The sequence below is a fragment of the Chrysemys picta genome, chromosome 16 (genome assembly GCF_011386835.1).
Source record: "Chrysemys picta bellii isolate R12L10 chromosome 16, ASM1138683v2, whole genome shotgun sequence".
Lineage (NCBI taxonomy): Eukaryota > Metazoa > Chordata > Testudines > Emydidae > Chrysemys > Chrysemys picta.
The window spans coordinates 32,252,260-32,265,848 of record NC_088806.1 but is presented as its reverse complement, the minus strand read 5'-3'; the positions used below and the strand labels follow the sequence as shown (position 1 = coordinate 32,265,848).

At 42.5% G+C, this 13,589-nt stretch overlaps 1 protein-coding gene across 11 annotated transcripts in view; it reads right to left on the bottom strand.

Annotated features, from left to right (window-relative positions):
* Positions 1-13,589, bottom strand: part of VPS11 (VPS11 core subunit of CORVET and HOPS complexes) — a 62,936-nt gene that overhangs the window by 15,672 nt on the left and 33,675 nt on the right. For 2 of the 11 annotated variants that reach the window (XM_005299811.4, XM_065569192.1), the window contains exons 4-9: positions 12,484-12,647; positions 12,108-12,355; positions 10,444-10,645; positions 4,886-4,976; positions 3,924-3,977; positions 214-286 (exon numbers count right to left, since the gene is read on the bottom strand). In XM_005299811.4, coding sequence (XP_005299868.1) covers positions 214-286; positions 3,924-3,977; positions 4,886-4,915 — 157 coding nt within the window. In that variant the 5' untranslated portion in view covers positions 4,916-4,976; positions 10,444-10,645; positions 12,108-12,355; positions 12,484-12,647. Of the gene's footprint in view, positions 1-213; positions 287-1,243; positions 1,410-3,923; positions 3,978-4,840; positions 5,225-6,229; positions 6,369-8,029; positions 8,424-10,443; positions 10,646-12,107; positions 12,356-12,483; positions 12,648-13,589 lie in introns of those variants that run through there. The other 9 variants (XM_065569187.1, XM_065569189.1, XM_008165592.4 and 6 more) reach the window with 8 other exon arrangements.

The window sequence follows — 13,589 nt, the reverse complement described above, 5'->3', positions numbered from 1 at the left end:
TTGGGAACTCAATGCTCAGCAGTACATGGAATCCATCTTCTCCTTGCTCTGCAGACATTAGCATCTCTTGTCCAGTCACATTCGGATTCTCCACTTACACAAACGCCACAATCTCTCTTCCTTGGGCCAAGGGCTTCTTGCATAACAGATATTACACATCAAACCATCCCACTCCAGCTGCTCCCTGTCTCTGAGCAGCATTTGAACACCTACCAATCTCAAAATGAAGGTTGAGGTATCGCTTGCGGAGCATTTCCACTACACTGTCTGTCTGAATCCGGGCCAGCTGCAGTTTAAAAACAGAAGGCAAAGTCCCACGTGAGATGGCATGTGTTCAGTACATCAGCTAAAGGAAGCTTTTCTATTCTTAGACATAGTCAAATGCACTCACCAAAGCCTCCAAAACACAAGCATTAATGCAAATAAATAGAAGTCTTAGCACAGTGCTACACAAACCCTACCCCTGCATAATGATCACAACACCCAACAGAAGAAAGTATTACCATCCCTGCTTTACAGATGGAGAAACAGAATTGGAGTGACCTGCCCCATGGTCAGACAGTGAGTCAGTGGTAGGGTCAGACCAAATTTCTTCAGTTAGAAGTAGTGGTTCAAACAGGGGACTGGAAGTCAGAATTCCTGGGTTCTATTTTCAGCTCTGCCACTGACTTGCTATGTTCTGTGGCCAGCCATTTCAGCTCTTTGTGCCTCAGCGACATTATGTTTAAAGTGGAGATGGTATTTACCCACCTAATTGGAAGGGCTGTGATTTACTATCTGTGAAGTGCCACCACTGGATGAATGGAACTATAGCAGTGGCTCTCAAACTTTTTTTACTGGTGACTCCTTTCACATAGCAAACCTCTGAGTGCAACCCCCTTTATAAATTAAAAACACTTTTTAATATATTTAACACCATTATAAATGCTGGAGGCAAAGCGGGGTTTGGGGTGGAGGATGACAGCTCACGACCCCCCCCATGTAATACCCTCGTGACCCCGAGGAGTCCCGATCCCCAGTTTGAGAACCCCTGAACTAGAGAAACATAATGATGTGCGCTTGTAATTTTTAAAGCGAGTCAGACTAAGCATTGTGCACAGTGCTAGAGAATAGGTCTTGCAGTAAGGGGCACCCATTGTTATAACAAAGGCAGACTAAATAGCCTGGCGATTCCCACCTCAATGAGTGATGAGCTAAAATGCACCATATCTGCTCTGTGCTTTTTATGAATGCTAAACTTTACCATTGCTGTGTGATCCTGCAAGGAGCCAGAATTACGATTTGTCTGCAGGAACTGTGTTCTATATGAGCAGAGGTATGTCAGAAAGTTGTGCAGAGGAGAACAGCAGCAGCTCAATACAACAGACAGAGCAAGCCGCAGGGTTTGGAGGCTGCAAAGGCCCAGGCACCTGTAGATGGGACACATTTAATTTACACCCTGGAAGGGAAGGATCACATAAAACAGTCCACCACCACTATCCTACTCAAGCAGAAGGCAGAGGATCCCTCCATAGATCCTGACCCTGTGAGGGGCAATGTAGTCTAGTAGTCACAGCTGAAGATGTACCAGGAAGCCTAGTTTCTAATCTTTCTCTGCTACTGATGCTCCGAGTGGCCCTGGGCAAGTCATGGGTTTCCACATGTGTAAAATGAGTCCAACGAACTTCCCTTTTGTAAGGTGCTGTGAGATGCTGGGTGAAAGGCACAGGTGCTATAAGTGCAAAGTGCTGATAATAATTGTTGTTAGATTAGGAGATCGCACACGGTGGAGAAAAGCAAAGTCCCACCTTTCAGTGCCCATCTGTCTCATCTTCTAGCCTCTTGCAAAGTACAGAGCCATGCCTGAGCCTGACTTCCAGAGTAGGCAAGATTATCTCAAAACAAAGGCCCAAGGCACATTTATCTCTCTTTGCAAACATGCTCCTCCCAGCTGCAGCTAGATAGCAAGAAAGACCCAATGTATTTCCTATATCCTCCCTCCCAGGCTTTTGTGAGTGTCAACGCAGCCGAAGTTTTGCCTCCATATAAGATATTTGGTTGTTGGATATAGCAAAATGAAGACACAAAGGGAGTCTACTGAAAGAGGAGTGCAATCACCTCCCTGTTTCTTGAGCTACTCCATGAGCTTGGAGCTGATGGAATGTGCCAACTGACAGCCATTGGGACTAAAGTTCTGTTTATTCAGAATGGATACAGTCCAGGTGGCATCAAGGAAAGCTTCTCCCACATAGCTGTAACAACATGCCTCAGTCCCGACATGGATGATCCCCTGCAGGAGAGCTCAGTCTCATGTCCCATTGAATCTTGGGCCTTCCTACGGGGACTGCCAACAAGGACGCCTATTATAGTGCAACTCTGATGACAGAATACAGTTATTTCTAATTCACAGAGGTCACTCTTTGGCAAAAATATCATTACTCCAGTCTAGGGTCACTTTCTGAGGAGGACTTGGGTTTTTTGGTTTGAGAAAGATAGCTCATCTGCATAAACAAATATAAGTACATTTATTTCCATCTAATAATACTTTGTGCTTAATCCAAAGATCTTAAGGTGATTTACTAATATGAATGAATGAAGCCTCACGCCCCAGACCTTCTGTGAAGTATCCACAAATTTGTCCCCATTTTACAGATGAGAAAACAGCAGCACAGATAAATAAAGAGCAAAATTTTCAAGAGTGTTCACTACTTTGGGTGCTCAAACTTGAAACATCTGGATCCCAATTTGCATCCACACCTTCTAGTGACTTGAGTTGAGAGAACTCAGGACCTCTGAAAGTCAGGTGCTAGGTACATAAGGTTGGGCACCCAAAGCTAGAGGCCACTTTTGAAGATTGGCCCTAAGAGACTTGCCATAAATCACACAGTGAGTCAGTGGTAGAGATGGGAACAGAACAAGGGAATACGGATTCCTAGTCTTTCACTCTGACCACTAGACAACACTTCTCTATTGAACAGGAAACCTGATAGATGCTGTACTTCATTTGGGTTTATATATAAATTGTTATGTAAAGCCTCCGCTTAAATGCGATTGTAAGATCTGTAACTTGTATCAAGTTCTGCAACCTTTTTGCAGATTTTGTAACTTCAGTTATTGTTAGCATAGCCTTTTAAGTTTTGTAGCCTTTGCAAGCTCTGTAACCTTTTCAAGTTATCACTTGTATGAACTTCCAAGCTTTGTAATATCCCATCCCTCAGAGAGTGTGTGGACGAGGGAGTGTGAACAAGGGAGTGTATGTGGGACTGGGCGGAGAGGAACTGCAAGGAGAAAGGAGCCAGGTATGTCTGATATAATCTGCCCTGAGAAGGCAATCACGAAGTGCTGTAAAGAGAAGAACCTGGTATGCATGAAAGGAACTGGACTGGGAATGCTTCTCGGTGACGGACACAGAAGGAAAACTCAGTGTACGTGACAGGAGCTGCCCAATTCCAGAAAAAGGAAGCAGCCATGCACACAAGCAGCTGCTGCTCCTTGACCTGCTCAGCAGCCTGGATTCGAGACCGCAGGCGGACACACCAGATCCACCAGGCTTCGGCTTCTCGGTCTCCATGCTGTCGCCGGTAACTCTCTGCCTGTGTAAGTGTGTGGGTCATGAGGGTATGAATGTGGCGAACGTGTGCGTGTATGAATAAGCTCCATCTCTTTTCTATCTGACCCAACAGCAGCACTGTAATAAAACTAATACAAGTGTGACCCTGGGTTGGTTTTTAGGGGAACAGAGGTAACAAATAATCGAGATACACACTTATTTACAGAGGGTAACTGCTGTACATCATATTTTTAAGGTTGAAATTAGAAACCCAGATTTTCTACTTTTAGGAGATGCAGCTACAGGGTCTCAAGTCACAATTGTCCCCGTTGAATAGAGACTCAGCAATATGGCCACACCAGAACAGAGGCTCATGCAATAAGCAGAAACTCACCTGACTCTTCCTGGTGCCCACTCGGATAACTCTGTTCTTAAGGCCATTTTCATCCTGTGGACAACGTTTCATGTATTTTAAAAATTAAAGCAAATCCCCCAAATCCATAATTGTGGAGGTTTTCTATCCAGTGCTCTCTGCCAACTCAGAGCTCATTCCACCGTAGGTAAATGTGTTCCCCAAGTGGCAACCACATCTTCCTAAACTGAGCAAAATATCAAATATTTAAACTAACACAAGAGTAGGTTTGCAAAGACTGTAAACTCCTGTTGGGAAATGTGCAGCACCTCCCAGAAGGCACTCACTGTCTTCCAGTATTGGGCCCTAGAGCTCAATTCTGTAAACACTACCAGACATAGCGCACACACTACCGGGAACAATCCTATTGACTTTTGTAGTAAGCGTTTGCAGGGTTGGAAATCATGTGTGTTGTATTATTAAGTTCTTAAATGTTCAGCTATTCACAAAAAGTCATAAAGAACACTTAGTCCTTATATAGAACTTTTCACTTTCAAAATGCTGTGTAAATGTTAACTAACAGCTGCATGTTTATGGACGTCTTTAAAAAATGATCAAACGTATCTTAATTAATACCCAGCTAGGACTGATCTATTCAGTAAACGGCAGAATTAGAGGGGAAAGTGGTATAATCCCTTTACTCTCTCACCCTCTCCTTTTGATTTAAGCACTATATTTTAACTAAGACAACCAGTGCAGAGACCACAACCTTAGGAACATTTTACTTGTAATTGTTTTCTAAAAATGGGAAAGTAATATTGGTTGATTTTTGTTTTCTCCCACCCCCTTAAAACTGTAAAGGGCAGGTGAGTAGATTTTAAGCTTGGCCTATTAAATTATCCTGACAGATTTGCAGAGCGGAGATAAACACACTATTTTATTATGAGATATATAATTACCATGAACAATCTAAGCCCTGAAGAATGCAAAGTCCGTTCCTTTACCTGAGTGTTCTTCAGTGTCTTGTTCTCCATCGCTATGGACTTTTCCAACCCCAATGCCTGTTATGTGAAAGAGAAGAAGACGCTCCTTGAACTGGGAAAGAGGAGAGGAGGGAAGTTATTGCCTCTGCTGCCTAGCACAGTGTGTGCCAGACCATGTGCTAGAGAGAAGGGCTGTTCCATTTGTAACCCAGACCCTTCTGGTGTAGCATGGACACACAGATAAGAGGTGACAGGCATGCTACAGTATGTGCTGCACTAGGAGATTGGGAGGGAAAGGCCTTCAGAAAGCAGGGATGGGTGTGACCAGCACTTAGGAATGGAGGTTACCAGTTCTGCAGAGAAGGAAATTAAGCTGCAGGAGCTGCCTCAGCAGAGCTGTCCAGCTTCTGTACAGAAAAAAAAATTGTGCTGAATCACTAGGAAGAAGACCATCTCTCCCTCAATGACACCAGTCCAAGCCCTTTGCTGTCTGCTATACCCCCAGATCTGTGTACAGCATCTAATGCATTACCCAACAGAACAGTCACGAGGTGGGTATTTTCATAAGTGAACAATGATCATTTTCACCAAGATATTATTTCGTGGGAGAGGGACACAACATGTGGCTTCATACAAAGCAGAGACTCCAGCTCTATCACCCATCCTCAAGACAACGGAGCACAATTTCTTTGAAACTATCACCAACTATGTGGATTGACAAAGGGCAGTGAGCCAAGAGACCTGGGCTTTATCCAGAACTTGGCCATTGATTCGCCTTGTAACTTTGAGCAATAATTTAACTTCCTCAGTTTCCCTTTCTATAAAATAGCTCCTTGTTAAGTGCATTTGATTTTTTTAATTGGACTGGTATTATAAAGGCCTCATGTACTAATGGGCAGGGTTAAAAACTCATTCTTATCTCTAAACTCAGAAGTGGTCTCAGCCCAGTGGAAAACCACTTGTGTTGAAACCTTTAACTGACAGCAGGATTAATAAAAATACTCAACCCTTACACAAAACTGTGCCTTCAGTGTATTAAGTAATTTGGTTTCAACATCAATAATTTGGGACCTATTGCTACCTTAATCTAGGATTCTGAATACAGACATATGTTCGCAGATTACAATTATTAAAATATGTACAATCTTTAGTTTTCATAGTTGGCTCAGTCTACTCCTAGGTACCATGAACAGTGTTCATTTTAGCAGGTGTATGGTTATACATCTGAAGAGAAACAGTCAATAGAAAAAGATTCTCATTTGATCACATCACATGAAGGCAGACAACTAAAATACTGACAAATTTTATAGGTGCTTGCATACAAATGCAAGAAGTCTAAATGCTAAGTTGGGTGGACTTGAGTACCTGATGTTAAACGAGAATATTGATGTAACAGGCATCACAGAAACTTGGTGGAATGATGACAAATCAGTGGGACATTGTAACACCAGGATACAAAATATACAGGAATGACAGAGTAGGTTGTGCTGGTGGGGGAATGGCACTATATGTAAAAGAAAGCACAGAATCAAATATAATAAAAACCTTAAATGAACCAAACTGCACCATAGAATCTCTATGGATAGAAATTCGATGTTTGAAAAATAAGAGTATAGCAGTAGGAATGTACTACCGACCACCTGACCAGAATGTTGATGACGGTAATTGTGAAATGCTCAGGGAGATTAGAGAGGCTATAAAAATAGAAAACTCAATAATAATGGGGGATTTCAAATATCCCCATATTGATTGGGTTCATGTCACCCCAGAAGGGATGCTGAAATAAAGTTTCTAGACACCATTAGCAACTGCTTCTTGAGGCACCTAGTCCTAGCACCCACAAGGTAAAGAGGTAATTCTTGGTTTAGTCCTAAGCGGAGCACAGGATCTGGTCCAAGAGATGAATACAGCTGAACCACTCAGAAATAGTGACCATAGTGTAAATAAATTTAACATCCTTGTAGGGAGGAATACAAAAGAAGCCCACCATAGTAGCATTTAACTTCAAAAAGGGGAACTACACAAAAATGAGGAAGCTAGTTAAATGGCAGTTAAAAGGAGTGCATGGAAACTTTTTAAAAACCACCATAATAGAGGTTCAAACTAAATGTGTATCCCAAAGGAAAAAATAATCCAGCAACAGGAGCAAAAAAATGCCACCATGGCTAAACAAAGTGAAAGAGGCAGTTAGAGACAAAAAGGCATCCTTCAAAAACTGGAAGTCAAATCCTACTGAGGAAAACAGAAAACAACAAACTCTGGCAAGTCCAGTATAAAAGTATAATTTGACAGGACTAACTAGCAACTAGCAAGACGCACAAAACTAACAGTCCGTTTTTTTAAGTACATCAGAAGCAGGAAGCCTGCCAAGCCACCAGTGAGGCCCCTGAACGAATAAGATGCTAAAGGAAGACAAGGCCATTGAGGAGAAGATCAATGAATTCTTTGCATCCCTCTTCACTGCAGAGGGCCTGAGGAAAATTCCCACACATGAGACATACAAATCTGAGGAACTGGCCCAGATTGTGGTGTCAGTGGACAAGGGTTTGGAGCAAACTGATAAACAGTAATAAATTGCCAGGGCCAGATGGCATTCATCCAAGAGTTCTAAAGAAATTCAAATATGAAATTTCAGAACCACTAAGTGTAGTATGTAACCTATTGCTTAAATCAGCCTCTATACCAGATGACTGGAAGATTGCTAATATAATGCCATTTTTTAAAAAAGGCTCTAGAGGTGATTAGGGATGTAAAAGGTTAAATGGTTAACCGGTAAGTGGCAGCCGCCCTGGAGGAGCCCCAGCCCTAGCAACCCCAGCCCTCTCCCTCTCATTGATTAAACGATGAAACGATATAATTTTAATAGTTTAGATGGTACATTTTTTAAATGGTATTTACATCCCTAGAGGTGATCCTGGCAATTACAGGCTGGTAAGCCTACCTTCAATACCAGGTAAATTGGGTGAAACTATAGTAAACAAAATGATTATCTGACACACAGATGAACACAATTTGTTGGAAGACTTAACATGCTTTTGTAAAGAGAAATCACATCTGAACAATCTATTAGAATTCTTTGTAGGGGTCGACAAATATTTGGACAAGGGTGATTGAGTGGATATAGTGTACTTGGACTTTGAGAAAGCCTTTGACAATGTTCCTCACCAAGGCTTTTAAGCAATGTAAGCAGTCATGGGATAAGAGGGAAGGTCCTCTCATGGATCAGTAACTGATGAAAGAACAGGAAACAAAGGTTAGGAATAAATAGTTCGTTTTCACAGCAGAAAAAGGTAAATAGTGGGTTACACCAAGGATCTGTATTGGGACCTATGTGGTTCCACATATTCATAAGGCCATGAACAGTGAGGTGTCAAGTTTGCTGATGATATAAAGTTACTCAAGATAGTTAAGTCCAAAGCTGACATTGAACATTTACAAGGGGATCTCTCAAAACTGGGTTACCGGGCAACAAAATGGCAAATGAAATTCAATGCTGATAAATGCAAAATAATGCACATTGGAAAACATATCTCAACTACATATACAAAATGATGGGTCTAAATTAGCTGTTACCACTCAAGATAGATCTTGGGATCTTCGTGGAAAGTTTTCTGAAAACATCCATATGCAGCGGTCGTCAAAATAGCTAACAGCCTGTTAGGAACCATTTGGAAAGGGATAGATAAGAGAAAATATCATAATATTACTATAAATCCATGGTACGCCGACATCTTGAAAACTACATGCAGTTCTGGTTGCCACATCTCAAAAAAGACATATTAGAACTTGAAAAAGTACAGAGAAGGGGAATGCAACAGCTTTAAAATGAATAGAGATTAAAAAGACTGGGACTGTCATGCAATTTAGAAAGTAAGTGACGAAGTGGAGATACGATGAGGTCTATAAAATCATGAATGGTGTAGAGAGAGTAAATAAGGAAGTGTTATTTACCACTTCACATAACACAAGAACCAGGCGTCACCCAATGAAATTAACAGGCAGCAGATTTAAAAGAAACATAAGTACTTCTTCAAAAAATGCATAGTTTACCAGTGGAACTCGTTGTCAGGGGATGTAGCCAAGGCCAAAACAACAAATGGTTTTAAATAGGAATTAGATAAGTTCAAGGAGGATAGGTCCATCAATGGCTATTAGCCAAGATGGTCAGGAAGGCAACACTGGGTGTCCCTAAACCTCTGACTGCCAGAAGTTGGGACTGGTTGACAGAGGATGAATCACTCAGTAATTGCCCTATTCTGTTCATTCCCTCTGAAGCATCTACCACTGGCCAATGTCAGAAGACAGGATTATGCACCTGATGAACCACTGGTCTCACCCAGTATGGCCACTCTTACGTTTAACCACAATAACCATCTCTGTCCCTACACCACATATGGGCCTCTCCTCAGCCCCGCAAGCCTCACAAAGCGGAAAGGTTAAATCTCTGGAAGGAGATGTCAAATTCATTCTGTGGCAAGGGCCAAATTTAATATTTAATTACAGTCCACAGGTCAAATAACATGTTCAGGACAACACGCTCCCCTCAATGCACAGACCCTACCTCTGAGATCAATGGCAGGTTACCACAGAGATCAGTAGTAGAATCTGGCTTTTACATAACAACACAACTGTCAGTAATTATTTGTTCAGTCCCTTATTGTCACACTCAGCTTCACGCAACAGGGAAATCTGCTCCCCTTCATCTACACCGTTATTTCCGCCCTTTGTTTCCCTTCCCGCCTTATCCTCCTTTCTCTGTTTCCATCCCTCAACCAGGTCTTCAGGTATTTCCTCCTCTCTTCCCTCTGCATTTCTTTTTTAGCAGCAATTCCCACCTCCTTGGGTTTCATTCTCACCTCCTTCCCCATACCACTCACTAACCGGTCATCAATTACATAATTAATGCTTACATTCAAGTGTCATAACAAGGCTTAAAAATTAATACTCCAATGAGATTAATGGGAGAGTTCACATCTCTCAAAGCTATTGTGTCTCAGACTGTCTGCAGATTCAGGAAGATTATAAACTGATGCATTCTTTTTGGTTCATATTTGAGAAGTTTACTTCACAGCCACAAGGACTAGAAACTTTTTTTTTTTTTTTTTTTTTTTTTTTTTTAAACATAAAATCTTAGATTCTGCCACATCTGAAAATAAATCCAACACAAGGAAGAAGGTTTTTGACCCCTCTGCTCTAGACAGTGGCATATTTCACCTGCTACGGTCCTCACCAGGTAAACGCCATAAGTGCCTGCAAGGCTAGTTGTTCCTTCCACTCAATGCTGGTCCAAAGCCCTATACAGGTTTGCATAAGATACTAAATTGTCTGCAATGCCTGGGTTGTTCAGAGAAGCTGTTAGCTCATCTGCTATATAACTCACTTACAGACAAGGTCAGGGAAGTCACATCTTCTACTGGCCCCTCACCCACCTTGTCTCTCCAATATCCTGGGAGCAACAAGGCAACAACGATACTGCCAACATATAACTCACTTGTCCAAAGTGCTGGCTTCTCAACCTCTAATCTGTGGAGCTTTTACAAATCTGAAGCCATAAAACACATATTAAGAAGGTGGCTTGCCTCAAGTTTGGTCTGAGTATCCTTTTCCTGAAGCACATGGATCTTCCCATCTCTAGTCAACACGTAGAGAGACCCCCACTCTGCTAAGACATCCACCACGTCATCGAAGACCGAGCTGTACGCGATGAACTTGTTACACAGGTCATAGACATTCAAGATTTGCTTGTCAGAGTTCTGTGGGTCGCTCCCAGCAAACTCTGATCTGGATACCAGAAGAAAGAGGAAGAGATTAACACACGTGCCCCTGGATTTCTGTGTCACATTCTCAAAAGCATCTTCTTAACACACTTAGAGCTGGGATACAAACCTTTGAACAACCATGTGAGTATGTTGTATGTTGTTAGTTCATATATTAGATGGGAGAAATCAAATCTGAGTTATAAAAGGGTGGTGACAGATCCCACTGGATCTGGATGGTGGTGCATGGCACTATCCCAGGAGCAATGACTGGATTCTGTAGATTCAGCTGAATTCATAGCAGCCTTTGCCAGGGCTCTAATACCAATCACATGCCACAGTAATGTCAGTCAACACCTGGGATGATTCTCAAGGTGCCCAGGACTGAGAGTCACCTTATTACCCACTGTGCCTCCAGCTAGAGACAGACTTGCTGCTGCTTAACTGGGTGTCAGCTCCGTGACACTTCTAGCCTGTTAGCTCCCAAACCGTCTCCTCTGGGCTATATCCCCATTACTTTGCCTTGCAGGTTAACGACAGGTGCAACCCAGTCCCCAAAACACTTTGAAGCATTCCCCTGTAGTGTTCAGCTCCCTAATGATGGAACATTCACAGTAATAAGAGGTTTTTTGTCCCTAAGGCAACAGTGTACACACCATCTTGAATGATTTAACTCTGGAGCAGCATCTCGTACAATACTACAGCACTGAGTTATACTTACAGTGAAAACGATCATAAGTTTATCATCAAAGATCAATATTTATGAGATAGTGAGCAAGGATAATGGAAACAGAAGGAAGGGTTACCTATCAAACAAAATCGTAACACCATTCCTAGAGACTAAGATGAACTGTCTGACCTTCTGTCCAAGTAAGATTATCTTACCCAAAGCCTTTTTGCAGTGTTTTCAACCAAACCTAGTTGAGATCCTATTTTCATGAATGTAATCGCACCCGATTACTTCCTAGGCAAAGGAATACAGGGTGGTTTCCTTGTCCCCAGATATAATCTAGTAAACTGCTGAAGTGCATCCCTGGAAAAGGTTCCTACCCCCCTGCTGTTCTTCTCTTCCTGTTAAATCTCAGTTCTTCCTCTGCATTTAGCTCAGATTGGGGAGTGTGAACGAGACAATACTCAATTTACATGTCAACAGACAGACGGATAAATTAACACCTTGATACAAACTATCAGAACATATTTCCAGTGGATATACACATAACTCCTTACATAGCAGCCATACCAACATTTACGACAATAATCATAACCATTTAAAAACCTCATCTGGTACTCTTTCTGAATTAATACTATGAAAGCGGTAGGCCTGTTAGGAGTTGCTGTCACAGACTAGTGAGCCCTCTGCCAGCTGAGAGCAATGGGGCTCCGTGTCACAATAGCCTTGCACAACAAAGCACCAGGAGAGCTGCAAAGAACAAAAACCGCATAGTGAATACATGTAAAATGGACTCATCTGCTTCCCGGAGTCTTACTTTGGAGAGCTCTTCCGGTCCTTGGAAACAATGATGAGGTATCCCCGATACCAGTGAACGATCAACTTCTGTCCTTCAAAGGCAAAGCAGGGGCCACGCTCATCTGGCTGGTACAGATACACACATTCGTTTCCTGCCACAATGAACTGGAGGTCCTGGGAGGGGTCGCTGAGCGTGGAGCAGCGTAAACCGCAACCATGTGTGTCCAGCTCCAGGCGAGGATAATCCTTCACTGACAGCATATAGGACTGTGAATGAAATATGATTTTTCAGAGATTATATCGAACCGCAGATTGGTGATAAATAACCAGGAGCGGTTACAAGCAGTGGGCCAGAGTCTGACCTCCATTACTGTTTTGTCAAGCCAATATCTTACCTGGATGTTCTCCGTGGTGACAACAAAAAGGTGGGTGATTTTCCCAGACTGGCGGAAGGCAAGGCCAGTGACCGGGTAATTGCCTTCATGCAAGATCTGGGTCTTACTGTGTCGGTCTCGTGTGATGTCACCTTTTGTAAGCACAACACTTCCATCTGCAAAACCTGTTGAAGGAAAAGGACTAAACTGTTTATGTCTATGGCACTTTCCAAACATATACTAGTATTAAGTCCAAGGCAGCTGCAGTCAGTTGGATCCTCCTTGTTGTTTCCCAGACAGATATGCATACTGGGGTGGTCCCATGGTCTTCTCACTTCACGGACCCATGTATCGAACTCCCTTCCTGAGTAGAGCCTACTAGGACCTCTTCCCGGCCATCTCCTGGCCCAGTGCAAAGCCTTACTGTTTGAGAAAGTTTAATCTGGGTTTCTTACACACACGCTTTCTTTATGGTTTATTTTCTCCCATTGCTCCTTATTGTTTTGCTTTGCTACAACAGACGCCTAACTCACTGGAACCAGTTTTGTGTAACAGTTGTTTTAAATCACAGCGCGCCACATGTACATAATGAGCACTATAAAAATCAACATTGTACAATGGAAGGAAACCAGTTGGTCAAAAGTCACATTTTTAGAACAAGTCTCTGAACAAGTTACTGATCCATAAGAAGACCTTCTCTCTTATCTCATGACTATTTAGTTTGCATGAAGAGCCTTTGGTGATGGACCTCGTCAAAGGCTTCCTGAAAGTCCTAGTACACTATATCCACTGGATCACCTTTGTCCAGGTGCTTGTTGACACCCTCAAAGAATCTGAATAAGTTGGTGAGGCATGACTTTCCTTTACAAAAAGCCGTGTTAACTCTTCCCCCCACAGTTTGTGCTCATCTGCCCCTTGTGGGTCCCAGAACTAGCTGCTCCAAGAAGCAGTCACTCATGCGGTCACGGAATTTTATCTCAGTGTCATGCCCCAATGTGACATTTACCCAGTCATTATAACGGCGCTTTCTGCTTCTGGAGCCTCTCTAAGCAACTTTATCATTTCAGAATCGCTGTCACCATCCTTGTCAGGTGGTTGATAGCCTATGCCTACTGCTATACTTTTTT